Raw genomic sequence first — 27618 nt, forward strand, 5'->3', positions numbered from 1 at the left:
TGAATGTCCTCATACACCCTGTGACGTCTTTGAATGTGCTTGCATGTTGTGACCCACTTTGATGGCATTATAAGGTGTCATCTTTGCCTGTTTGTGTCCACGCACTGCCCTCTCTGGATACGTCCTTGTTTATGTGATGCGCTGACACTGTCTGAGCTAACTGGATCTGTGCTGCTGATGTCCTGCTTTATGATTGGGTCAGCACTGATCTGCTGTTTAGTGATTGGATCAGTGCTGATCTCTTATCTCTGCTGGTGAAATCAACCCTCTTTAAGCCCTGGGACAATTAGGCAGTGGTCTTTCAAAACACTGTCCTTTATTGGGAAAAAGAGGATTGTCCTATTCAAGGGCATACATATTTACCATGGAAAGAGTGCTGTTGTCAACAGATACTGAGACACATGTCAATTCAAGGGGACAGCAAGGTGCAGATTCACAGATTGGGAAAAGGCCCACATTTGGGCTGTCAAGTGGCAATGCAGTGTTCAGTGACTAACACTGAGTGGTCATAATATTTGCATTGTAAAATTAGATTTATTGCCATGGTGTTCGCAGATAGACCTAACAAGAGGATATTTAAAACTACACGTATAAAACTACATGAATAATCAGGTGGTTAGATGTGGGATTTTAAATCCTGATGATTTGAGGTAAGGGGTGATATTCACATATATGAATATAAACATATATGAATTGTATGAAAAACGAGACCAATGTGCAGGCTATCCATTAAAACTGCTGACTGTGTGTGCACTGTACATAAACACTCAAATATTCTAGTTTATGAAAATATTTCAATCATGATGATGAATAAGCCCACTAAATCAAAAGTTAGAGATAGATATGTATGCAATAGATGATGAATATGAAGACACATAGCCTACATGAGGCACATAAATTACGCACGAGCTTCGTGGACAATAATTATATTTTCCAATGCCAATAACAACTCATCCATGAGATTTCTACACGTAACAAGCTTTGAGAAGAGCGGGTGGTATGGGTCCAAGACTTAAAGAGACCAAAATTCAATCCCATTCTAAGAAAAGTATAAATGATGACGTTATTTGAATATGTGCCCAAAATCCTTAATGAATAACTTAGGATGAGGAGAAGGCAAATGCTGCCCCAGCTGTTTCCTGTTGAAAATGTCTGTGTAATGTAGATACATGTGAGGGATTTTCTCTCTAAATCCGTCTCCAGTTCGCTAAATCTCACTTCTCCAAAACGATCCTGCGCAATGGAACAAAGTCGGAATATTGAGATGTGACATTGCCTGCATCTTATCCTCTTTCTCACTGTTTTTAATGACTTCAAACAAGTTCATTTTTGCTGGGCTTTGTCGTGCGGAGACCCGTGGGGATGTCTAGCGGTCATTTCTTTCAGTGGCATTTATGTGATGTCTTCAAGGTAACTTTAAATCATTTCCTTTGACACCAGATTGTTACCTTACTTACAATTTTTGTTGTTGTTGTTGCAAGAACCAACCTGATTTATTTGCAGTATCAAAGCACAAATGAATAAAGACCCATGTTTGATTATAGCAGATGATTTTAGTTCAGGGATTTAAGGTACAAATCGGTTTTATTATAGACTATTTCAAAATGTCTATCAGAACATGTCAGCGGGTAGATTTGCGTGCATTTTCTGTGAGTGCATGTTTGACTGTTTTCACATAGACATTATATGTAGCCTAGCTATAACATTTACTTTCATTGACTTTACGCAGATAAGGTTATTAGGCATGTCTGCGTGCATGAGTTAACACACTCGCGTGGATGTTTCAATGCGTTTCCAGCATGAGTTTCGACACGTTTGCGCATTGCGCGCTGACCGATGCCGTTTCCATGAATATAAACCACGAATGCTGCTGCATAAGTTACTGAACTTTCAAAGTAATTTCTGCTGACTCCGCATTTGGATACCACATTGGATTGTAGGAAAACAAACAATAAGGAAGGGCTTACGGCGTCTAAGAAGGCGCCCTTTGGGCAGGATAACTATGTGGTAGCGGTTGTGATGTATATGAATCCTGTGTATATTCTCTTTATTATGTAAATTTGTCCCGTTATGCTTCATCTGCTGGGTTTGGCGCGTGAACCGTTTTCCATTTCATGTTTGGATAGGCAAGATCCTTGGCTCTGTGGCTCCTGTCCTGAACGATCGTTTTTGGAGCTGAGAATGAGAGAAAGCAAGGGCATCATTGCATTATCTTAAAACTAAGCCTACTTAAAGAAGATAAACCACTGTTTGGAAACAAATGATTTTAAAGATATCTTATCGCATTGATTGATTTATGCATTCGTTTTATGCATACCTCTCTCTCTCCATCTCTCTGTGTGACTAATTCCTATGCAATTGTTCTTTATTATGACACCCCAAAAGTTTGATTATCGGGTTGTGAAACATAACTGTCTGATGGCTGCAGGAATATTATCAGTGAAATAGCCTACAGACAAGATAATGATGTGTATGAGCTTCGAACCGGGAAAGCACCCTCTCCTCAGGAAGCGGCTCGTGCAGTCACCGCTCCATATATCCTAATTTGCTTGTAAGGATTAATAAACTTCAAGGGCCATACGTGCGTAAGTCGTGCGTAAATCGTGACCAAAACTCATAGACTGGTATTATTGTAGGCTCTTTTATTATAATGGTGTGATTGTTTTGGACGTCACGGTTCCATAGACACCTGTTCCTTCACTTATTATGAACCTATTAGAAAACCTAGCTATATATTTCGCAAATCTATAGTAAAAACTGATAATGACGAAGATGTTGAAATAGGCTGGTGAAGGCGTTTGAAATCACTGCCACCAAGTCATACTGACACTGGTGAAATACGATATGGGCGGTGAGACTGACGACATTCTCTGCCTGCCATGCCCTACTAACTGTGCCCTTCTCCCCATTGAACACAGAGTGCGATGTGCTGTATCTCCTGTACCCACACCCTCTCACTGCTGCTGTGCGTCCTAACCCTGACTTCGGCGGCAACAGGGGCGGGGCCCGAGACCCTGTGTGGGGCGGAGCTGGTGGACACGCTGCAGTTTGTGTGTGGAGAGAGAGGCTTTTATTTCAGTAAGTGCACCTTTTATTTATTTATAAAGGATTGCTGCTGCTCCATTCTCCCAAAGCGCTAATGCGCAACCTTATAAATTAAACAGTATCAGATCTCTCTCATCTGGCCTTCACTTTCTAATAAGCATTCCCGCTGTCCTTTTCCGCACTCCGATTAAACATTTCAGCTGTAGACTTATCAGATTTGAAATAGTTGATGCTTATATGTATATTGTGTCTCTGTAACTGATTGTGATGAACTACTGACTTATCACATGATGCAATGCCCTTGAAGCAGGAGTGAGGTTCTGGGGGTTGCTGAGAGGTAAATGAAGTGTAGAATGATGTTAAACAGCTATATGTATATTATGCTCATTGAAACGGCTGCCGGGTCTATGGAGATGGGGTTTTAAGTGGAATTGAGGCTGACTATCTGTAAGAAGGAGAAGGGAAAGACATAAATGTTGCAGTGAACTCTTTTTCCACCAGAAATGGGGAAAGCTACCCAAAGAAAACCATCCGCTAAGAATCCAGAACTTAAATCTCCTATTTTCCATTGGAGGCACAAAGGCCAGAACAACATGCAATATATGGCAGTGCTGAGCTGTGTCAAGGTGTTGCGTTCTCCCACTCAGCAGTAGCCAGTGTTCCTATGACATGTACCCTGATCCTTCCCTCAGGGGACTACTTCTTCCCATTAGAACCATGGACTCAGAAAGGTTGTGGTTTGGCTCATTAGTGCCATACACTGAATGTGGTGCCTTGAGGGTCCCTAGTTGGCATTGAATGAAATCACTGCACATACAAGTGCCAAGTCTCTCTTTACCACCTCTCCAAGGCTAAACAATTATTGTGCACCATCTTTTCGTATCACTGACATTGACATATCAATACAGCTCAGAGATGTCAATCATCTTGAAAGAGGCTCTATGCTCCAACTTAATCCGAATTTAATTCAGACTTGTATTACATCATGGTAGTTTCTCAGCTAACGCACAACCATGTACTGTGGAATGCCACTTTGAAAGTTCTCTTGAGGTGGTGTTTTTTTTAAACTAGTTGTGACAGATTTGAGAATGTTTGATTGCGTGATAACAATTTTTCTGTGAACTTGATGAAATATTTCATATGTGTAAAGACTTTTGATGAGGTGTGAGATTTTCTGGGAGATTTGATGATGTGAGACTGTGAAAGGGGCTAATGTGTTCTCTGAGTGTTTAATGGATTTCACATGGCCTATGGAATAGAATCTTGAGTTGCCAGAACTTGCCACACTGCCATATCTTGTATTTGGAATATAACTGTATCTTGAACAAGATTATTCTATGATAATTAATTGATGAACCGAACAATGGACAAAAACAGCAAATCATTCCAATCATGAACTCACAGACCTCAGATAGACCTTATCTGGCTCTGGGAATTCAATCTGTCCTGGTTTGGAACTAGACTGCATAGCTCCATGTGACTATAGACTGTACTGTGCGATCATTGAGCTGCAAAGTGCCCATCCATCAATGCCTGGTTCTCGTGTTAAAAAATGTACATTGAGTCGAGGACATTTCAGGCACACTCCATCCTTTCTGGAAAGGAACGGTGAGGTATGTACAGCAGGTGGCTCACTGTGTGGACAGTATGTCTCTCTCTCCTGCTGTCAGATGGAACCACATGTATAACAATGAGTCTTTAGGTGAGATATCTGGATAATCCATTTTCGCCTCTGTCGTCTCTTGCACTGGGAAGAGTGACAACTCCCTGCGGTCATCAGGTCTGGTCTGCTCCTGAGCTGAACTCTTCCCCTCCAGTCTGCTGCACCATATTGAACTTGGCAACCACCGTAGTGATGATGTGTCCCCAGAGTGTTGCAGTGACACTGGGCTTTCTGCGGGCTGAGACGCTGGGCCAATCCACCTTACCCACCGTGTCACTGCTAAAGTAGCTGCACTTGCATTTCAAGACTTCATATTTCATTACCTTGACAGAAATGTGAAATACTACTCGGTGGAAAAATATTTTATTGAAACAAAATGTGGTCTAAAGAAGAAAAACTAAATCCACAAGCGTAGTCAGTTTTTCCAATTATTAGCCTGACCTAGAAATCCTCAGTTGTCTTAGTAATGCTTTAGCAGGCAAACTCCTCCCGGGTTGAGTGGAGTAGAGTGGATATACAGACATACCATGAATCTGGTCTTCGTGGGGGTCTTTTGAACAGAATCTGGGTAACCCCAGTTTGCAAATAGGAACACTGGACTACAGGAAAATTGTGAGGAAAATCGGTAGGAACATTCTCTGATCAGTGGGGTACTGTAGATTCTCTGGAAGACATGAATCAACTCTTCCTGAGCTTTTATTCTAGATCACACCCACTTCCTGTAATGTACTCTGGATGGAGCTAGTTATACTATTCTGAAGAATTTCCTCTCACAGTCTAAAAGTGAACCCCTACAATGCACCTACACTCCAGAGCAGAAAAAGGACTTCTATGGCACACCACCTTTCTCTTAGTAACTCCGTAAATACAATGCCATGGCATATACCAAATCTCTAATGTGGATGATGCTGGGAGTATTCGGAAATGTATTAGTCATATACATTTTAATCAGAAGGAACCATGTCAAGGTCAGAGATTAACCTATTCAGCAAACGGCACAGAGATTCAGCCACACAGGGCAATAGACAAACCAGTCTTGTCCTTTTTGTCTCATAATGCCATGTCATAAGCCACTAGCTCAGAGAGAGTTGTACATGAGATACATTTATAGTCGAGATGAAAACGAATTCAGATTGGCACTGTGACATCGCCCTCCCAACAGCATGTAGTTTAAACAGAACTAGGAACAGAGGAGGGGAGTAAATTGCTTTTAAGCAGCCATTGATGAGCCATCCTATCCTTTCTCAGCCTTGTTTGTCTCTCTGTGTCTATTCTATTTGAAGCAGCTGGAGTAGAAGAGTGGAGAACGTGTAAACAACACATCAGCCTCACTACCCACACAGCTAGGCCTTGTCCCGGAGCAGCTGGGGATTATGGGGGATTACAGGATGATCAGGATGCCCCCCTCCCCTCCACCTCCCCACCTCTCTAGTTTTATACACTGGACCTAAACACACACACACTCAGCAGAAGGCACTCAGCACTAAAGAAAGAAAGGCCTCCTGTTTGCACTTTGTGTGCACTTTGTCACTGTGAAAAGGTGTTGTTTTTCCATGGAGTGCTGAAATGAGAACGTTGACCCTCCTCACTGAATAACTACTCTGCATAACAAAGAGACTTCTCATGAAAGCAACAGGATGGGGATGTTAGATTTGAGTTCTGTCAGTTTGGAGTCAAGACACAATGAGTTGAAATAAACCTGTTCTATTGGTGATGTTGGCCAGGCTTGACCATAAAGAACTCGTACAGATATTGCACACATTGTGCCCACATTATTATAGCCTACAGTTTCACCTGAGGCCTCTACTTAGTGCAAAAACCGAAACTTAAACCCTGGTAAATGGTTCCTAGACTGTAACTAGCCGGAGCTAGCCAAACTTGCTATGTCACATTATTTTGAACTGACTGACCCATCCATTCTATCCCATCCCACGAGACCCTAACTCACTGAGTTAGGATCCTAAATGCTCTTACAAACTGGCTTTTAATTGCCTAAAAGCAGACATAACCTCAGTTGAAAATGTGAGGGAAATTTAGCTAGGCTATAAACTCTTTGTGGTACCAGTGATAAAGAGGTAGTTTCCAGGTCTATAGCAGCTTTCGTAGACCCCGACAAACCATAAACTCCCTGATACTCCACAGGCAGTGCGCTGCACCGGTTCCAAGAATTCACTGTTTTTTATTAACCACGGAGAGGCTGTAAAACTCAGATTCTTTCTGTGCCCACTCTGGAGGAGAGCCTTGTCTTTACAGCCTTACTCGTTTGAGGAATGTGAGCTATGTGCTGCAGTGTCTCCAGCATAGCTCTATCCAAGCAGCAGGATGGAGCAGTGAGTGGCCTGCCTCTTTGACTTTTGTCTTAGAAGTCATTCAAATATACTGACCAAAAATAATCATGTAAAGTGTTGGTCCGAAGGTTTCATGAACTGTATTAAAAGATCACAGAAAATTTCCATTAGCACAAAAAGCTTATTTCTCTCCAATTTTATGCACAAATTTGTTTACATCCCTGTTAGTGAGCATTACTTCTTGCCAAGATAAACCATCCACCTGACAGGTGTGGCATATCAAGAAGCTGATCAAACAGCATGATCATTACAAAGGTGCACCTTGTGCTGGGGACAATAAAAGGCCACTCTGAAATTTGCAGTTTTGTCACACAAGACAATGCCAGAGATGTCTCAAGTTTTGAGGAAGCATGCAATTGGCATGCCGGAATGTCCATCAGAGCTGTTGCCAGATAATTGAATGTTAATTTCTCTACCATAAGACGCCTAACCACGCCAGCCCAGGACCTTCTTCCCCTGCGGGATTGTCTGAGACCAGCCACCCGGACAGATGATGAAACTGAGGAGTATTTCTGTCTAATATATCCCTTTTTTGGGAAAGACTCATTCTTATTGGCTGGGCCTGGCTCCACAGTGGGTGGGCTTATGCACTCCCAGGCCCACCCATGGCTGAACCCCTGCCCAGTCATGAAATCCATAGATTAGATCCTAATGAATTTATTTCAATTGACTGATTTCCTTATATGAACTGTAATTCAGTAAAATCGTTGAAATTGTTGCATGTTGCGTTTATATTTTTACTTCAGAAAGTATTAAGACCCCTTGACTTGTTCTACTTATTATAAAATGTTTTTTTCCTCATCAATCTACACACAATACCCCATAATGACAAAGCAAAAACTGTTTTTTTTAGAAATGTTTGCAAATGTATTTATTTTTAAACTGAAATATCCTATTTACATAAGTATTCAGACCCTTTACACGGTGCTTTGGTGAAGCACCTTTGGCAGCGATTACAGCCTTGAGTCTTCTTGGGTATGACGCTACAAGGTTGGCACACCTGTATTTGGGGAGTTTCTCCCATTCTTCTCTGCAGATCCTCTCAAGCTCTGTCAGGTTGGATGGGAAGCGTTGCTGCACAGCTATTTTCAGGTTTCCAGAGATGTTTGATCGGGTTCAATCCGGGCTCTGGCTGGGCCACTCAGGAACATTCAGAGACTTGTCCCGAAGCCACTCCTGCGTTGTCTTGGCTGTGTGCTTAGGGTCGTTGTCCTGTAGGAAGGTGAACCTTCACCCCAGTCTGAGGTCCTGAGCGCTCTGGAGCAGGTTTTCATCAAGGATCTCTCTGTTTATCTTTCCCTCGGTCCTGACTAGTCTCCCAGTCCCTGCTGCTGAAAAACATCCCCACAGCATGATGCTGCCACCACCATGCTTCACCTTAGGCATGGTGCCAGGTTTCCTCCAGATGTGACTCTTGGCATTCAGGCCAAAGAGTTCAATCTTGGTTTTATCAGACCAGAGAATCTTATTTCTCACGTCTGAGAGTCCTTTAGGTGTCTTTTGGCAAACTCCAAGCAGGCTTTCATGTGCCTTTTACTGAGGAGTTGCTTGCATCTGGCCACTCAACCATGAAGGCCTGATTGGTGGAATGCTGCAGAGATGGTTGTCCTTCTGGAAGGTTCTCCCATCTCTCAGCGGAACTCTTGAGGTGGTTGCAAACTTCTTCCATTTAAGAATGATGGTGGCCAATGTGTTCTTGGGGACCTTCAATGCTGCAGAAATGTTTTGGTACCATTCCCCAAATCTGTGCCTCAACACAATCCTGTCTCAGAGCTCTACGAACAATATCTTCAACCTCATGGCTTGGTTTTTGCTCTGACATGCACTGTCAACTGTGGGACCTTATATAGACAGGTGTGTGCCTTTCCAAATCATGTCCAATCAATTGAATTTACCACAGGTGGACTCCAATCAAGTTGTAGAAACATCTCAATTATGATCAATGGAAACAGGATGTACCTGAGCTCAATTTTGAGTTTCATAGCAAAGGGTCTGTATACTTATGTAATACATTTTTAAAAAACTATTTTCAAATCAAAGTTTATTTGTCACATGCGCCGAATACAACAACCTTACAGTGAAATGCTTACTTATAAGCCCGAACCAACAGTGCAATTTTTAAGTAAAAATAGGTATTACGTAAACAATAGATAAGTAAAGAAATAAAATGTAAAAAAAACAGTAAAATGACAGTGAAAATAACAGTAGCGAGGTTATATACAGGTACTGAGTCAATGTGCGGGGGCACAGGTTAGTCAGGCTAATTGAAATAATATGTAGGTATAGTTAAAGTGACTATGCATAGATGATAAACAGAGAGTAGCAGCAGCGTAAAAGAGGGGGTAGGTGGGTGGGGGGTGGCGAGACACACTGCAAATAATCCGGGTAGCCAACGTGTGGGGGCACAGGTTAGTCGGTCTAATTGAGGTAATATGCACATGAATGTATAGTTAAAGGGACTATGCATAGATGATAAACAGAGAGTAGCAGCAGCGTAAAAAGGTGGGGGGGGGGGTTCAGGAGTCTTATGGCTTGGGGGTTAAAGCGGTTGAGAAGCCTTCTGGTCCTAGACTTGGCACTCCGGTACCGCTTGCCATGCGGTAGCAGAGAGAACAGACTATGACTAGGTTGGCTGGGTCTTTGACAATTTTTAGGGCCTTCCTCTGACACCGCCTGGTGTAGAGATCCTGGATGGCAGGCAGCTTAGCCTCACTGATGTACTGGGCCGTACGCACTACCCTCTGTAGTGCCTTGCGGTCGGAGGCCGAGCAGTTGCCATACCAGGCAGTGATGCAACAAGTCAGGATGCTCTTGATGTTGCAGCTGTAGAACCTTTTGAGGATCTGAGGACCCCTGCCAAATCTTTTCAGTCTCCTGAGGGGGAATAGGTTTTGTCGTACACCCTTCACGACTGTCTTGGTGTGTTTGGACCATTCTAGTTTGTTGGTGATGTGGATAGCAAGGAACTTGAAGCTCTCAACCTGCTCCACTACAGCCCTGTCGATGAGAATGGGGGCGTGCTCGGTCCTCCTTTTCCTGTAGTCCACAATCATCTCCTTTGTCTTGATTACGTTGAGGGATAGGTTGTTATTCTGGCACCACCTGGCCAGGTCTCTGACCTCCACTCTATTGGCTGTCTCGTTGTTGTCGGTGATCAGGCCTACCACTGTTGTGTCGTCCACAAACTTAATGATGGTGTTAGAGTCATGGATGGCCATGCAGTCGTGGGTGAACAGGGAGTACAGGAGGGGACTGAGCACGCATCCCTGAGTGGCTCCAGTGTTGAGGATCAGAGTGGCAGATGTGTTCCTCACCACCTGGGGGGCGGCCCGTCAAGAAGTCCAGGATCCAGTTGCAGAGGGAGGTGTTTAGTCCCAGGATCTTTAGCTAAGTGATGAGCTTTGAGGGCACTATGGTGTTGAACGCTGAGCTGTAGTCAATGAATAGAATTCTCACGTAGGTGTTCCTTTTGTCCAGGTGGGAAAGGTCAGTGTGGAGTGCAATAGAGATAGCATCATCTGTGGATCTGTTTGAGCGGTATGCAAATTGGAGTGGGTCTGGGGTTTCTGGGATAATGGTGTTAATGTGGGCCATTACCAGCCTTTCAAAGCACTTCATGGCTATGAACGTGAGTGCTACGGGTCTGTAGTCATTTAGGCAGGTTACCTTAGTGCTATTGGGCACAGGGACTATGGTGGTCTGCTTGAAGCATGTTGGTATTACAGACCCAATCAGGGACATGTTGAAAATGTTAGTGAAGACACCTGCCAGTTGGTCAGCACATGCCCGGATCACACGTCCTGTTAATCCGTCAAACCCAGCGACCATGTGAATGTTGACCTGTTTAAAGGTCTTACTCACATCGGTCCTGTAGTTTAGCATCTGCTTCATCTGACCACTTTTTTTATAGGCCGAGCCATTGTTGCTTCCTGCTTTAATTTTAGCTTGTAAGCAGGAATCAGGAGGATATAATTATGGTCGCTTTGTCATTATGGGGTATTGTGTGTAAATTGATGAGGATTTTTATTAATTTAATCCATTTTAGAATAAGGCTGTAACGTAACAGAATGTGGAAAAAGGGAAGGGGTCTGAATACTTCACGAATGCACTGTACATGACAAATAAAATATAATAGTAACTTGAGCATGATCATGCGCACAATAGTGGTAGTTAAAGGTATGGTTTATATTTGTACCCATGCCTCTCTGCTGTTATGGCACTACTGCCAAAAGGTCAATGCTGCTTGACCAAAAGGTCCCTCTAGCTTGTGTGCTGCTCAGTCAGGTTGATCTAAACAGGCTGCCTTGCTCTTCAGCTAAGACATTGTCGACTGACCTGACAAAGATCGCAGTGGGATCAAAACATTGTTTTGTGTGCATCTTAATAAACCACTGGGGAGCATTACAGAGTTGTAGACATTCCTTCTTTCAAGTCATGCAGCCAAACAATTGTTATGCAGCGCTTAGATCTCAGTCGAATCTATTCGCCCTCATTCACCCTACAAAAAGGGGGGAAATGGGCCCCCCTTCCATCCAATAGATGTGTGCAACAACACACAACACCAAAACAAAACTTCACCCTAATCTGTAGTGGGTGTCTGTCTATGACACAGTGACACAAACAGAAGATGTGTAGCCTACCACTAATCTGCCCTGAATCGCTGCAACCAAACTCCAAAACAATAGCCTTTACCAATCACCACGGATCCCCCTTCTCAAACAGCCTGTTTCTCACACCATCCACCGGGCTGGATGTCCACACCACACGGCAGGCAGGAGAAGGTGGTTTTTCTGAGTTTGTTTACGACAACAGCACACAGGACACCAACTCTTTGTTCACGGCGGATTACAGTCAGTGATCCCTTGAAACGTGGCACTTAAAACTTTCCAAAACCTATTCCACCTGATTACTGATGCTTTCTGCTTTTTAAAACCAGCTACAGCTGATTCTAATACATGTTAAAATCTGCATCCAGATGATTTTTCTCCTCTCCAGCTGTTTGTTCAGAAGGTTACAGGTTATTTTGAGAATAATAGCGGATGTTCATTTGGAGGGCTTTATTGGGAGGGATTGGAAAACAGGGCCAGCACAGTCGACTCCTGGCTCACAATACAACCTGTCTGATTGAATAATCACAAACTCGGCCTCGCAAGAAGGCTTCCCTCGTCATGAAAATTCCTTGTTACACGTCAGCAACAATGGTTAAGTGACAATTGATCAAGGTTTATTCTGGCTTAATTACAACATGCCATTCAGTAAACATGCCATTAAAGATGCACTCCGCGATCTTAAGCAAAAAAAATAGCATGAATTGGATTTGTAACATATCAAACAAATTGCAAAATTCGGATGATATCAGATGAATTGCAAAATTCGTAACATATCAAACAAAATGGATGACATAGTAAAATATATTTTTAAATGTATTGTCACATACACTGGATAGGTTCAGTGAAATGTGTTGTTTTACAGGGTAAGCCATAGTAGCACGGCACACCTGGAGCAAATTAGGTTTAAGTGCCTTGCTCAAGGGCACAAACAGATGTTTAACCTTGTCGACTCAGGTATTCAAACCAGTGACCTTTCGGTTACTGGTCAAAATACTTTAGCCGCTAGGCTACCTGCCGCCCAACACAATTGAATGACGTAGTACACAAAACACAGGGACCCGTTTTGGCTCGTGAGCGCCACTTTCAAAACTACTGGCTGAAATTATACAACAGTTAGAGTGCATCTTTAACTGGGCCCAGCTGAGGACACAAAGAGAGATGAAGTTATGAAAATCCCCAAATAGTCTTCAAACAATGAGACCTGCTACCTTTCATTCTCAAAGTGAAAACTGGTGTATTGCACGTGCAGTTCTCATTGTAAGGAGGCTATAACATGGCCTGATTACCTTTAGAATACATAGTGGTGGTCAAATCCTCAAAACAATGATTGGTCTTGTTGACCTGGACATAGACCTTGGGTGAGAACTATCTCTTTGTAGAGACTTAGAGCACCTTGCCTGCTGAATCAACTATTCCTGCTGTCCACTGCAGCACATTCAACCTTTTAGCCAGTATAGAACCATCTTACTTTCAACCTTTTAGCCAGTATAGAACCATCTTACTTTCAACCTTTTAGCCAGTATAGAACCCTCTCACCTTCAACCTTTTAGCCAGTATAGAACCCTCTCACCTTCAACCTTTTAGCCAGTATAGAACCCTCTTACTTTCAACCTTTTAGCCAGTATAGAACCCTCTTACTTTCAACCTTTTAGCCAGTATAGAACCCTCTTACTTTCAACCTTTTAGCCAGTATAGAACCCTCTTACTTTCAACCTTTTAGCCAGTATAGAACCCTCTTACTTTCAACCTTTTAGCCAGTATAGAACCCTCTTACTTTCAACCTTTTAGCCAGTATAGAACCCTCTTACTTTCAACCTTTTAGCCAGTATAGAACCCTCTTACTTTCAACCTTTTAGCCAGTATAGAACCCTCTCATCTTCAACCTTTTAGCCAGTATAGAACCCTCTCACCTTCAACCTTTTAGCCAGTATAGAACATTCTCACCTTCAACCGTTTAGCCAGTATAGAACCCTCTTACTTTCAACCTTTCAGCCAGTATAGAACCCTCTCACCTTCAACCTTTTAGCCAGTATAGAACCCTCTTACTTTCAACCTTTTAGCCAGTATAGAACCCTCCTACTTTCAACCTTGTAGCCAGTATAGAACCCTCCTACTTTCAACCTTTTAGCCAGTATAGAACCCTCTTACTTTCAACCTTTTAGCCAGTATAGAACCCTCCTACTTTCAACCTTTTAGCCAGTATAGAACCCTCTCACCTTCAACCTTTTAGCCGTATAGACCCCTCTTACTTTCAACCTTTTAGCCAGTATAGAACCCTCCTACTTTCAACCTTGTAGCCAGTATAGAACCCTCCTACTTTCAACCTTTTAGCCAGTATAGAACCATCTTACTTTCAACCTTTTAGCCAGTATAGAACCCTCTCACTTTCAACCTTTTAGCCAGTATAGAACCCTCTCACCTTCAACCGTTTAGCCAGTGTAGAACCCTCTCAACTTCAACCTTTTAGCCAGTATAGAACCCTCTCACCTTCAACCTTTTAGCCAGTATAGAACCCTCTCACTTTCAACCTTGTAGCCAGTATAGAACCCTCCTACTTTCAACCTTTTAGCCAGTATAGAACCCTCTCAACTTCAACCTTTTAGCCAGTATAGAACCCTCCTACTTTCAACCTTGTAGCCAGTATAGAACCCTCCTACTTTCAACCTTTTAGCCAATATAGAACCCTCTTACTTTCAACCTTTTAGCCAGTATAGAACCCTCTCACCTTCAACCTTTTAGCCAGTATAGAATCCTCTTACGTTCAACCTTTTAGCCAGTATAGAACCCTCTCACTTTCAACCTTTTAGCCAGTATAGAACCCTCTTACTTTCAACCTTGTAGCCAGTATAGAACCCTCCTACTTTCAACATTGTAGCCAGTATAGAACCCTCTTACTTTCAACCTTTTAGCCAGAATAGAACCCTCTTACTTTCAACCTTTTAGCCAATATAGAACCATCTTACTTTCAACCTTTTAGCCAGTATAGAACCCTCTCACCTTCAACCTTTTAGCCAGTATAGAATCCTCTTACTTTCAACCTTTTAGCCAGTATAGAACCCTCTCACCTTCAACCTTTTAGCCGTATAGACCCCTCTTACTTTCAACCTTTTAGCCAGTATAGAACCCTCCTACTTTCAACCTTGTAGCCAGTATAGAACCCTCCTACTTTCAACCTTGTAGCCAGTATAGAACCCTCTTACTTTCAACCTTTTAGCCAGTATAGAACCATCTTACTTTCAACCTTTTAGCCAGTATAGAACCCTCTCACTTTCAACCTTTTAGCCAGTATAGAACCCTCTCGCCTTCAATCGTTTAGCCAGTATAGAACCCTCTCAACTTCAACCTTTTAGCCAGTATAGAACCCTCCTACTTTCAACCTTTTAGCCAGTATAGAACCCTCTCAACTTCAACCTTTTAGCCAGTATAGAACCCTCCTACTTTCAACCTTGTAGCCAGTATAGAACCCTCCTACTTTCAACCTTTTAGCCAATATAGAACCATCTTACTTTCAACCTTTTAGCCAGTATAGAACCCTCCTACTTTCAACCTTGTAGCCAGTATAGAACCCTCCTACTTTCAACCTTTTAGCCAATATAGAACCATCTTACTTTCAACCTTTTAGCCAGTATAGAACCCTCTCAACTTCAACCTTTTAGCCAGTATAGAACCCTCCTACTTTCAACATTGTAGCCAGTATAGAACCCTCTTACTTTCAACCTTTTAGCCAATATAGAACCATCTTACTTTCAACCTTTTAGCCAGTATAGAACCCTCCCAACTTCAACCTTTTAGCCAGTATAGAACCCTCTCACCTTCAACCTTTTAGCCAGTATAGAACCCTCTTACTTTCAACCTTTTAGTCAGTATAGAACCCTCTCACCTTCAACCTTTTAGCCAGTATAGAACCCTCTCACCTTCAACCTTTTAGCCAGTATAGAACCCTCTCAACTTCAACCTTTTAGCCAGTATAGAACCCTCCTACTTTCAACATTGTAGCCAGTATAGAACCCTCTTACTTTCAACCTTTTAGCCAATATAGAACCATCTTACTTTCAACCTTTTAGCCAGTATAGAACCCTCCCAACTTCAACCTTTTAGCCAGTATAGAACCCTCTCACCTTCAACCTATTAGCCAGTATAGAACCCTCTTACTTTCAACCTTTTAGCCAGTATAGAACCCTCTCACCTTCAACCTTTTAGCCAGTATAGAACCCTCTCACCTTCAACCTTTTAGCCAGTATAGAACCCTCTCACCTTCAACCTTTTAGCCAGTATAGAACCCTCTCACCTTCAACCTTTTAGCCAGTATAGAACCCTCTCACCTTCAACCTTTTAGCCAGTATAGAACCCTCTTACTTTCAACCTTTTAGCCAGTATAGAACCCTCTTACTTTCAACCTTTTAGCCAGTATAGAACCCTCTTACTTTCAACCTTTTAGCCAGTATAGAACCCTCTCACCTTCAACCTTTTAGCCAGTATATAACCCTCTTACTTTCAACCTTTTAGCCAGTATAGAACCCTCCTACTTTCAACCTTTTAGCCAGTATAGAACCCTCTCACCTTCAACCTTTTAGCCAGTATAGAACCCTCCTACTTTCAACCTTTTAGCCAGTATAGAACCCTCTCACCTTCAACCTTTTAGCCAGTATAGAACCCTCTCACCTTCAACCTTTTAGCTAGTATAGAACCCTCTTACTTTCAACCTTTTAGCCAGTATAGAACCCTCTTACTTTCAACCTTTTAGCCAGTATAGAACCCTCTTACTTTCAACCTTTTAGCCAGTATAGAACCCTCTCACCTTCAACCTTTTAGCCAGTATATAACCCTCTTACTTTCAACCTTTTAGCCAGCATAGAACCCTCCTACTTTCAACCTTTTAGCCAGTATAGAACCCTCTCACCTTCAACCTTTTAGCCAGTATAGAACCCTCCTACTTTCAACCTTTTAGCCAGTATAGAACCCTCTCACCTTCAACCTTTTAGCCAGTATAGAACCCTCTCACCTTCAACCTTTTAGCCAGTATAGAACCCTCTCACCTTCAACCTTTTAGCCAGTATAGAACCCTCTCACCTTCAACCTTTTAGCCAGTATATAACCCTCTTACATTCAACCTTTTAGCCAGTATAGAACCCTCTCACCTTCAACCTTTTAGCCAGTATATAACCCTCTCAACTTCAACCTTTTAGCCAGTATAGAACCCTCCTACTTTCAACATTGTAGCCAGTATAGAACCCTCTTACTTTCAACCTTTTAGCCAATATAGAACCATCTCACTTTCAACCTTTTAGCCAGTATAGAACCCTCTCACCTTCAACCTTTTAGCCAGTATAGAACCCTCTCACCTTCAACCTTTTAGCCAGTATAGAACCCTCTTACTTTCAACTTTTTAGCCAGTATAGAACCCTCTCACCTTCAACCTTTTAGCCAGTATAGAACCCTCTCACCTTCAACCTTTTAGCCAGTATAGAACCCTCTCACCTTCAACCTTTTAGCCAGTATATAACCCTCTTACTTTCAACCTTTTAGCCAGTATAGAACCCTCTCACCTTCAACCTTTTAGCCAGTATATAACCCTCTTACTTTCAACCTTTTAGCCAGTATAGAACCCTCCTACTTTCAACCTTTTAGCCAGTATAGAACCCTCTCACCTTCAACCTTTTAGCCAGTATAGAACCCTCATACTTTCAACCTTTTAGCCAGTATAGAACCCTCTCACCTTCAACCTTTTAGCCAGTATAGAACCCTCTCACCTTCAACCTTTTAGCCAGTATAGAATCCTCTTACTTTCAACCTTTTAGCCAGTATATAACCCTCTCACCTTCAATCTTTTAGCCAGTATAGAACCCTCTCACCTTCAACTATCCACAAACACACACTGTATCTCATCATCTGACTTGAGATCAGTGTTCTCTCACACACAGTACAACTACCTCCATAATCTTTCTTCACACTGTACCCAGGGTCCTGACTGAGAACTGTGGAGAGATGCATCTGTTTCTGAATTGGAGCTCCTCTCTGTTCAAAACAACATTGTCAAGATAAGGAAGGCATAGAGCAGAAGTTAATGCACTTTGTCAGCACTGGCAGGCTCCCAGGCCAAGAGCAATTAACTCTGAAAGGGAAAGGCATTTCCTCCTTGTAAATGCCATATTACATTATTATTATTTCATTTGGTAACAGGGAAAAGGCTATATTGCCCGAGGTGAGCGGGGAATTGTAAATGGAGAGTGGGATATTTTTTTAAAGGCCACTGAAAGAAAGTGGGTTTGGAGAGAGGGAGTCGAAAGCTGTTGGCATTCAGGTGTCAAAGCAACTCCTAACTTCCTCCTTCCTTCCACTCACATCACTGTAGAAGGTGACTTGGGTTCTCAGAGAAGTGCTCAGATTCCAATTCATACTGAAGAGCACCAGACCTCCAAGTGAGCCTCTCTGGCTTTGCACCACAGGAGGCTGGTGAGGGTTGGACGACTAATAATAATGGCTGGAATGTAGTGAATGGACTGATATCGAACACATGGAAACCATATGAGTCTCGTCGTGTCTCAGGAAAGCCATATAGTTGTTAGTAAACAACAGCATGGCTGCATTGTAACAGCATCCACAGTATCCAGAGTTTAACTGGCTCTGAGATTGTTAGTAATAAAGGGCTGCTGGGTTGCCAGGTGAAAATGTGAATGAAACGACCAACCAGGCCGCCAGAGGGTGTGGCTTAGACCTGGGCCTGCTTTCTCTGCAGGCTGATGGGCCCCGAGGGGTTGAGGTTTGGCCTAATGGGTCTAAAACGTCCGAACGTGATATTCTCAATGTTACGGTGACCGTGACCTTTTTTACTGCCGCACGGCTGCCAAAAAGAGTCCGCACAGTGCAATGCGATACCCTGTACATTTTGCAGTGAAGAAATCAATGATATTAACGCTGTCCATATATCAGAATAATCAAGTCCACAACCTGGCCGTTAGCACTCAGCTATTACAGGGCCCAGGGCCTGGCGCACAGCCACAAATGATTACTGCTCTTTGGATTAATTCAGCTCACAGATATAAGACCTTCCAGGACATCTGCACTAAAGAAGTTGGTCCATATCCAAGACTGTAATGGGTTATGTTGTATATGATTCCATTGGCTCTTTAAAAGCACCTGTGGTTGACTTAACACACCCGTGACACAACACTTAACATGCCTATAACCTCTACCTTTACCTCAACGTTTAACTTCGACCTATAACACGAAGACAAACATACACGGAAGTCCAAAATGTATAAACATAAACAACAAGCTTTCTTCAGTTATCTTTTTTATTTACTTACAGAACAATCTGGAAAAACAGCTATCCTTGCTCTTTACATGCTCTCTGCATGCTCTTTGCATGATTTTTGCATGCTCTCTACATGCTCTTTACGCCTTCACATGTAGTAACACAAATTCTTCTTTCTGTCTCTCCAGGTAAACCAACGGGGTATGGCCCCAGTTCACGGCGGTCACATAACCGTGGTATTGTGGACGAGTGCTGCTTCCAGAGTTGCGAGCTGCGGCGGCTCGAAATGTACTGTGCCCCTGTCAAGTCTGGCAAGGCAGCTCGCTCTGTGCGCGCACAGCGCCACACAGACATGCCAAGAACACCTAAGGTTAGTACTGCAGTGCAAAACGTGGACAGAGGCACAGAGCGTAGGACAGCACAGCACCCAGACAAGACAAAAACCAAGAAGGTGAGCACAGCACCAAACAGATATACATTATAAGAGCATACACAGTTGACATCAGCGAAACAGAATGGACATAGATATAGAACATTGTAGTGGGTCTTTCAGTATATTTGATTGTTAGATCATACAGTGCATTCAGAAAATATTCAGACCACTTTACTTTTTCCACATTTTGTTACGTTACAGCCTTATTATAAAATTCATTAAATCGTTTTTTTCCCTCATTAATCTACACAAAATACCCCAAAATTAAATATGAAACTAAAAATATCACATTTACATAACTATTCAGACCCTTTACTCAGTACTTTGTTGAAGCACCTTTGGTGGCGATTACAGCCACGAGTATTCTTGGGTATGACACTACAAGGTTGGCACACCTGTATTTGGGGAGTTTCTCCCATTCTTCTCTGCAGATCCTCTCAAGCTCTGTCAGGTTGGATGCGGAGCGTGGCTGCACAGTTATTTTCAGGTCTCTTCAGAAATGTTCGATCGGGTTCAAGTCTGGGCTCTGGCTGGGCCACTCAAGGACATTCAGAGACTTGTCTTGAAGCCACTCCTGTGTTGTATTGGCTGTGTGCTTAGGGTCGTTGTCCTGTTGGAAGATGAACCTTCACCCCAGTCTGAGATCCTGAGCACTCTGTAGCAGGTTTTCATCAAAGATCTCTCTGTACTTTGTTCCGTTCATCTTTGCCTTGATCCTGACTAGTCTCTCAGTCCATGCCGCTGAAAAAAATCCCCACAGCATGATGCTGCCACCACCATGCTTCACCGTAGGGTTGGTGCCAGATTTCCTCCAGACGTGACGCTTGGCATTCATGCCAAAGAGTTCAATCTTAGTTTCATCAGCCCAATCATGTATCTCATGATCTGTGAGTCTTTAGGTGCCTTTTGGCAAACTCCAAGATGGCTGTCATGTGCCTTTTACTGAGGAGTGGCCTCCATCTGGCCACTATACCTGATTGGTGGAGTGCTGCAGAAATAGTTGTCCTTCTGGAAGGTTCTCCCATCTCCACAGAGGAACTCTAGAGCTCTGTCAGAGTGACCATCAGGTTCTTGGTCACTTCCCTGACCAAGGCCCTTCTCCCCCTATTGCTTAGTTTGGCCGGGCAGCCAGCTCTAACAAGAGTCTTGCTGGTTCCAAACTTCTTCCATTTAAGAATGATGGAGGCCACTGTGTTCTTATTTAAATAATTCTATTTAACTAGGCAAGTCAGTTAAGAACAAATACTTATTTTACACTGACGGCCTACCCTGGCCAAACCCTCCCCTAACCCGGACGACGCTGGGCCAATTGTGCGCCGCCCTATGGGACTCTCAATCAAGGTCAATTGTGAAACAGCCTGGGACCGAACCAGGGTCTGTAGTGACGCCTCTAGCACTGAGATGCAGTGCCTTTGACCGCTGCGCCACTCGGGAGCATTGAAGGTTCTTGGGGACCCTCAATGCTGCAGACATTTTTTGGTACCCTTCCCCAGATCTGTGCCTCAACACAACCCTGTCTCGGAGCTCTACGGACAATTCCTTTGACCTCATGGCTTTGTTTTTGCTCTGACATGCACTGTCAACTGTGGGACCTTGTGTAGACAGGTGTGTGCCTTTCGAAATCATGTCCAAATCAATTGAATTTACCACAGGTGGACTCCAATCAAGTTGTAGAAACATCTCAAGGATGATCAATGGAAACAGGATGCATCTGAGCTCAATTTCGAGTCTCATAGCAAAGGGTCTGAATACTTATGTAAATAAGGTATTTCTGTTTTTAATTTTGGATGAATTTGCAAACATTTCTAAAAGGCTGTCTTTGCTTTGTCATTAAGGCGTATTGTGTGTAGATTGCGGAGGACATTTTTTTATTTAATACATTTTAAAATAAGATTGTGTCACGACTTCAGCCGAAGTCGGTCCCGCTCCTTGTTCGGGCGGTGTTCGGCGGTCGACGTCACCGATCTTCTAGCCATCACTGATCCATTTTTCATTTTCCATTGGTTTTGTCTTGTCTTCCTTCACACCTGTTTCCAATCCCATCAATTACATGTTGTGTATTTAACCCTCTGTTTCCCATCATGTCATTGTCGGAGATTGTTTGTTTGTATGTTCGTGTATTATGTATTGGTGCGCGACAGGTTCTTGTACCCACTTTTATTTATGTTGTATTTTGGTTTTGGAGTTTTTTGTTAAGTTTATTAAACAACTCCATTTATACCAAGTTCGATTCTCCTGCGCCTAACTTCCCTGCCACCTACACACACGTTGTTACAGATTGTAACGTAACAAAATTTGGAAAAAGTCAAGGTGTCTGAATAATTTCCGAAGACACTGTGTGTCAGGATTTTTCCAGAGCATGCACTCCAAGTTAAGACGTTAAGGCTAAGTCTTGATGATGAGGACAGAAAACACCAATAACTTACTTTTACCCCTTAGAGAGTGGCTAACTATTCCATTGTGGACAATAAACTACCACAATGGAAAGCAAATGTGTCATATCTGAACGGTTTTATTATTTTTCCTGACAGAAACCTTTATCTGGGCATAGTCACACATCTTGCAAGGTAGGCTGTTTGTCCTTCACTACTGCAGTGGTACTTTCCTACTATAACTACACAGAACAAAAATATAAACGCAACATGCAACAATTTCTAAGACTTAACTCAAGAGTTACAATTCATATAAGGAAATAAGTCAATTTAAATAAATAAATTAGGCCCTAATCTATGGATATCATATGACTGGGAATAAAGATATCCTAAAGAAAAGGTAGGGGTGTGGATCAGAAAACCAGTCAGTATCTGATGTGACCAACATTTGCCTCACGCAGCGCGACACATCTCCTTCTCGTAGAGTTGTTCAAGCTGTTGATTGTGCCCTGTGGAATGTTGTCCCACTCCTCTTCAATGGCTGTGCGAAGTTGCTGGATATTGGCGTGAACTGGAACATGCTGTGGTACACGTCAATCCAGAGCATCCCAAACATGCTCAATGGGTGACATGTCTTGTGAGTATGCAGGCCATGGAAGAACTGGGACATTTTCAGCTTCCAGGAATTGTGTAGATCCTTGCGTCATGGGGCCATAGATTATCATGCTGAAACATGAGGTCATGGCGGCAGATGAATGGCACGACAATGGGCCTCAGGATCTCGTCACGGTATCTCTATGCAAATTGCCATCAATAAAAGGGAATTGTGTCCGTAGCTTATGCCTACCCATACCATAACTCCACCGCCACCATGGGGAACTCTGTTCACAACGTTGACATCAGCGCAAACCGCTCACCCACACATCGCCATACACACTGTCTGCCATCTGCCCAGTACAGTTGAAACCGGGATTCATCTGTGAAGAGCACACTTTTCCAGCGTGCCAATGGCCATCGAAGGTGATCATTTGACCACTGAGGTCGGTTACAATGCCAAACTGCAGCCAGGTCAAGACCGTGGTGAGGACGAAGAGCACGCAGATGAGCTTCCCTGAGATGGTTTCTGACAGTTGTGCATAAATTCTTCGGTTGTGCAAACCCACAGTTTCATCAGCTGTCCGGGTGGCCGCAGGTGAAGAAGCCAGATATGGATGTCCTGGGCTGGCGTGGTTACACGTGGTCTGCGGTTGTGATGCCGGTTGGACACACTGCCAAATTCTCTAAAGCGAAAGAATTTGAGAAATTAACATTCAACTCTCTGGCAACAGCTCTGGTGAACATTCCTGCAGTCAGCATGCCAATTGCAAGCTCCCTCAAAACTTGAGACATCTGTAGCATTGTGTTGTGTGACAAAACTGCACATTTTAGAGTTGCCTTTTATTGTCCCCAGCACAAGGTGTACCTGTGTAATGATCATGCTGTTTAATCAGCTTCTTGATATGCCACACCTGTCAGGTGGATGGATTATCTTGGCAAAGGAGAAATTATCACTGACAGGGATGTAAACAAATTTGTGGGCCAAATGTGAGAGAAATACGCTTTTTGTGCATATGGAAAATGTCTGGGATCTTTTATTTCAGCTCATGACCAATACTTTACATGTTGTGTTTATATTTTTGTTCAGTATAGAATATAGCATGCCATGATTGGTGCCATGACTACCATCATATGTGATGCATACTTGTCATTGTTATACGTAGCTGTTTATACCTTTGTTTAGTAGATACAAAATCAATGACTCCTTGGCCAGGTTACAACAGAATACAGTCAGCATATATTGACCTTTTTGTGAGAGGGAAGGAAATGCAAGCACAGAATTTAATTAGTAATCAAGCCCAGTCCAACCAAAGTAGTCAACCCAACCAGAAGAAATGTTTCTTTCCTCTCCCTTAGTTTCCCAATTCCACCTGTGTGTCCATGTCATCCTTTTAAGCTTGGACTTGGTGCATTTTACAACTCTCCTCTTAAAAAAGAAAGCCATTAGCGAAGGGGCGGAGGACTAAGTGGTTTTTGTGGTAGACCCATGGCACTCTCTCTCCCAGACAGATTCTACTTTCATACTGTACATTTTGTGCTGAAACCCTGGTCCTCAGATTGCAACAGATTTGTGGCATGCTAGTTACAGAGGGTAACGGCATGCATATAATCACATTAATGTATTCATGTGCAGAGGGACAGTGTGTTGAATGTCAGTGCCGCTCTGGTGGCTTGTGGTTTAAATATGACCTATCAGCTCTGGTAGGGAGGATACTCGATACTGTACTGTTTGTGGCTCTTTCACTATAGCAAAAGGTTATGAAATCATCATCCATTAATTGTACAGCTGTGTTGTTCTAGACACAGGCACTGGGTTTTGACCCAAAGCTGTTTTTTCCCCACTCTCCTAATCCACTTATCTAATGTTTCTCCTCCTAAAAATCTGTTCCCCCTCCACCCTTTTCAGGAGGTACATCAGAAGAACTCAAGTCGAGGAAACACAGGGGGAAGGAACTACCGAATGTAGAAGAAGACAGAAGCTAACGGACAGGCGGACAGGGATGAGAGAAGGGTGTGCCCTTACCTGGTGCCCCTGTGGAATGGTTCACTGTAAAACAACAAAAGGTGGATAATGGTACTAAGCTAATGGTAATAAGCTTTGTGTGTAATGTCTCTAGCTGAGAGTTAAAGTGCTGGGGTTATATGAGAGGTATTTTGATTATTTTATACACTGCACCATTTCATATTGGAAGGAATTATATTCCATGTCAAACCAATGTAACAGACTAGTTTAGCTGCTTACACATCAAAGAGCTTCTTCTTCTTATACCTCCATGTGTGAGCTGAGCTATAGTGTCCCTGGTGGCCTCTGATAGGCTGTGTTACATACAGCCAATAGGAAGGCAGCCAGCAGACATGTTTTACCTGTCTGTCTATGGGAGCCAATGGTTCATCCTCTTTACCTGAACTCTGAAAGAGTTGAAGCTTTACACTGAGAGGTTGGGCCATGCAAAGTAGTCGGGCTATTGGATAAATAACCCACCCATTCTCATCTAACAACCACTGCTTTGAAAATATATTAGAACCTCAATAGAACGTTATTTCAGCTTCAGTCAGTTCTGGCCAAAAGATGATTTCACAGTTGTCACGTGTTTCATTAAGGCTATTTATTTACTATTGTCTGCTTCAACAGACAATAAGAGTATTACATGCAACCATAACATAAGAACCTGGCTTTGAGGCAACAACATGACCAGAGACCTATTCTGATGATACAATCTTCTTGTACTGCTAAGCCATTCTAGTGAAACTGACAGTAATATTATATTCTGTACTGTAAACAGAAAGTTTTGAGGAGATTCAATTTATATTTAATTTGTAAAGACTCACAGTAGATTCTCTGGGTATAATATGTGGTCTGATTAAAAATGGATTCTAATGCAGAGGACAGGACAGAGGGGCGCTAAAAATAGCCAGCTACAGGAAGACGATTAATGATTGATTTCACTTGGCCTGCATTCTTTTATTTTGTTAGCTTAGGGAGGGACCTTTGCTTCTTCTGTATGAACATGGACTGCATGGATTTTTCATTAAAAAAGGCGATAAAATGAACAGCAACACATATAGTTCACTCAAGTGAATGATATGCAACTCAAATACTGTTAGAAACACAGAAACACACACCTGCAAACAGGACTGCAGTTTAAAAATGCTGCGCACACACACACACAGTCCGTTTTGTAGCTAAGCCACTCAGAGCTCTGCTACTGTGAGCAAGGTTCACACACTGGTTCCATCAGACCATGTTCTGAGAATTCCTGTGTTTGCGTCAGGATTACAGAGAGTAATGGCTGTTTGCACAATCTGGATGCCTGACAGTCTTAATGTACCATTTCAGCAACCTGACAACCCATCACATCTCTTCCTCCTCTGTCAGTGTATAATCAACCAATACTCCCATTTATGTTATCCTATGCATTCTTCTACTATCATTGTACATGATGGTATCATATAGCAAAACCGTATTAAGAAAATCCTATCCACTGTATAATGGTGCTATTTTGTAGTTTGTTACTTGCAACGGTGGGCTAAAACAGGAAGAGAAAGAGAGATGGCAAAGCTTATCGTTGGAGGTCGTCCCTTTTGCACAGCCTTGTGGCCACCATTTTATTAATAGTGTTTTTATTTGTAAGCAATTTCAATAAGGTAGTAGTATAAGCGTGCAAATGTCTTTGTGTGAAATCTGTGAATGCATGGAAAAAAAGTATCATGTTGTGGTCCCAAGAAGGCAAAACGCTATTTTTTCTACTGTTTTTAAATTATTGTTACTCAATATAGATCCCTATGCCAAATAACTTGACAAAAAGCACTGTGAACTGTGATCCTTCAATAATATTAAGGTGTTAAAAGTCATAGTGTACTTTTGTTTGTCCTGAACGAAATGTTTGTAAACGCACCATGATCAGAAAGCCAAGGCATTAACGCTTACAAATATGTATGATTAAGGTTGAATGATTTGTTTTGTAAAACCATGCCCATGTGTTAAAGAGCTTAAGTGACACAGCGAATCAGATCTGGTTCTCAGCTCCCCACAAAGTAACACGTTTTATTTATTACAACCTTTTACAATTTTGGGCTGTTGATGCATTTGGACATCAATAAAATGGGATAGAAATTATCAAAAAAAATATTAAAATGACAGTCTGACCTAAAGTATTAATGTGGTACTTATATCCTTACATCTATCAGCAACCCACAGCTGTAATCATCACCACATACAATACGATGTAGTGGTTAAGATTAGGACTCCATCTTGTCTGTTCACATATAGCCACGGACGATATTGTCAGGTGAATTGAAAGCCAGGATGACCTCTATGGCCGCATACCATTTGACCGTTCGGTAGAGATGCATGTATGTGGTTTTAATCAATCAGCACGATTGTCCTTCAGTACCATATCACCAGACTGATACCAAAGATCTCAGCTAAATTAAGACACAATCTAATTCAACATGCATTGTCAGCTTTGTATTTAATGAAAGACAGTTGAGGTAACTGACAACTGTCAATCATAAGCTATCACATTTGATCGATGTCTCCATCCATCTGATCAGCTGTTCAGCTATGCTAATGCCGCTTGAGTAATACAAGTGTAGGTTTCATTCATCCCCTGAGGCATACGCTGGTCAGACTGACCCCAGTTCAGTTCTACACTCTTAGGCTTCGGCTGTCCATTTTGGGTTCCAGGTAGACCCCTCTGTGGAAAGGGTTTTTCGTAGAACCAAAAGGGTTCTACCTGGAACCAAAAAGGGTTCTTCATCGGGTTCTCCTATGGAGACAGCCGAAGAACTCTTTTAGGTTCTAGATAGCACCTTTTTTATAAGAGTGTAGTTCTCCCTGAAACAAACCTGAAGATGGAAGTTTACCATGTGGGACTTTGTGGGACTGTCAATATGCAGGCATAAAGGATAATAATGGTGGCCTCTTGAGGGGCAGCAACAGAGTAAAGCTATGAGCGTGATAGAATCTAGATTTTTAATCCAGTTATCTGACTCCCAAAACACTATTTTGACTGATTCTTTGTCACCATTTATCTCACAATTAGCAGATACAATGTCACAAACAGGAATGAAAACTGTATTTTGAATTACATATAGGAACTTGACTCTATCAAGCGCTCTGGAATAGGAAAACATTTGAATTGATTGCCATGGGATTCCAAAGCTCACCATCATCTAAGAAACTGTTTAATTACAGCATTGTTATTTCTGGTGCTCGATTGCCTTCTGTAGAAAATGTTTAAATACTGACAGATTGTTCACCATTCCTGCTGAATAAACCACTTGTCAACATTA

The 27618-nt window shown here is 42.5% G+C and overlaps 1 protein-coding gene across 3 annotated transcripts; it reads left to right on the top strand.

Moving 5' to 3' along the window:
- Positions 1–1118: 1118 nt before the first annotated feature.
- Positions 1119–27618, top strand: igf1 (insulin-like growth factor 1). 3 transcript variants are annotated; one of them, XM_071386020.1, is made up of 5 exons: positions 1119–1410; positions 2919–3078; positions 19110–19372; positions 21886–21921; positions 24230–27618. In XM_071386020.1, the coding sequence occupies exons 1-5, from the start codon at positions 1363–1365 to the stop codon at positions 24287–24289; spliced, it is 567 nt and encodes a 188-aa protein (XP_071242121.1). In that variant the 5' UTR covers positions 1119–1362; the 3' UTR covers positions 24290–27618. The 3 variants fall into 3 exon arrangements, with proteins under 3 accessions (XP_071242121.1, XP_071242122.1, XP_071242123.1); XM_071386021.1 differs by lacking the exon at positions 21886–21921 and having other exon boundaries at positions 1120–1410; XM_071386022.1 differs by lacking the exon at positions 21886–21921 and having other exon boundaries at positions 1120–1410; positions 19110–19291.

This window comes from Salvelinus alpinus, chromosome 37 (assembly GCF_045679555.1).
Source record: "Salvelinus alpinus chromosome 37, SLU_Salpinus.1, whole genome shotgun sequence".
Lineage (NCBI taxonomy): Eukaryota > Metazoa > Chordata > Actinopteri > Salmoniformes > Salmonidae > Salvelinus > Salvelinus alpinus.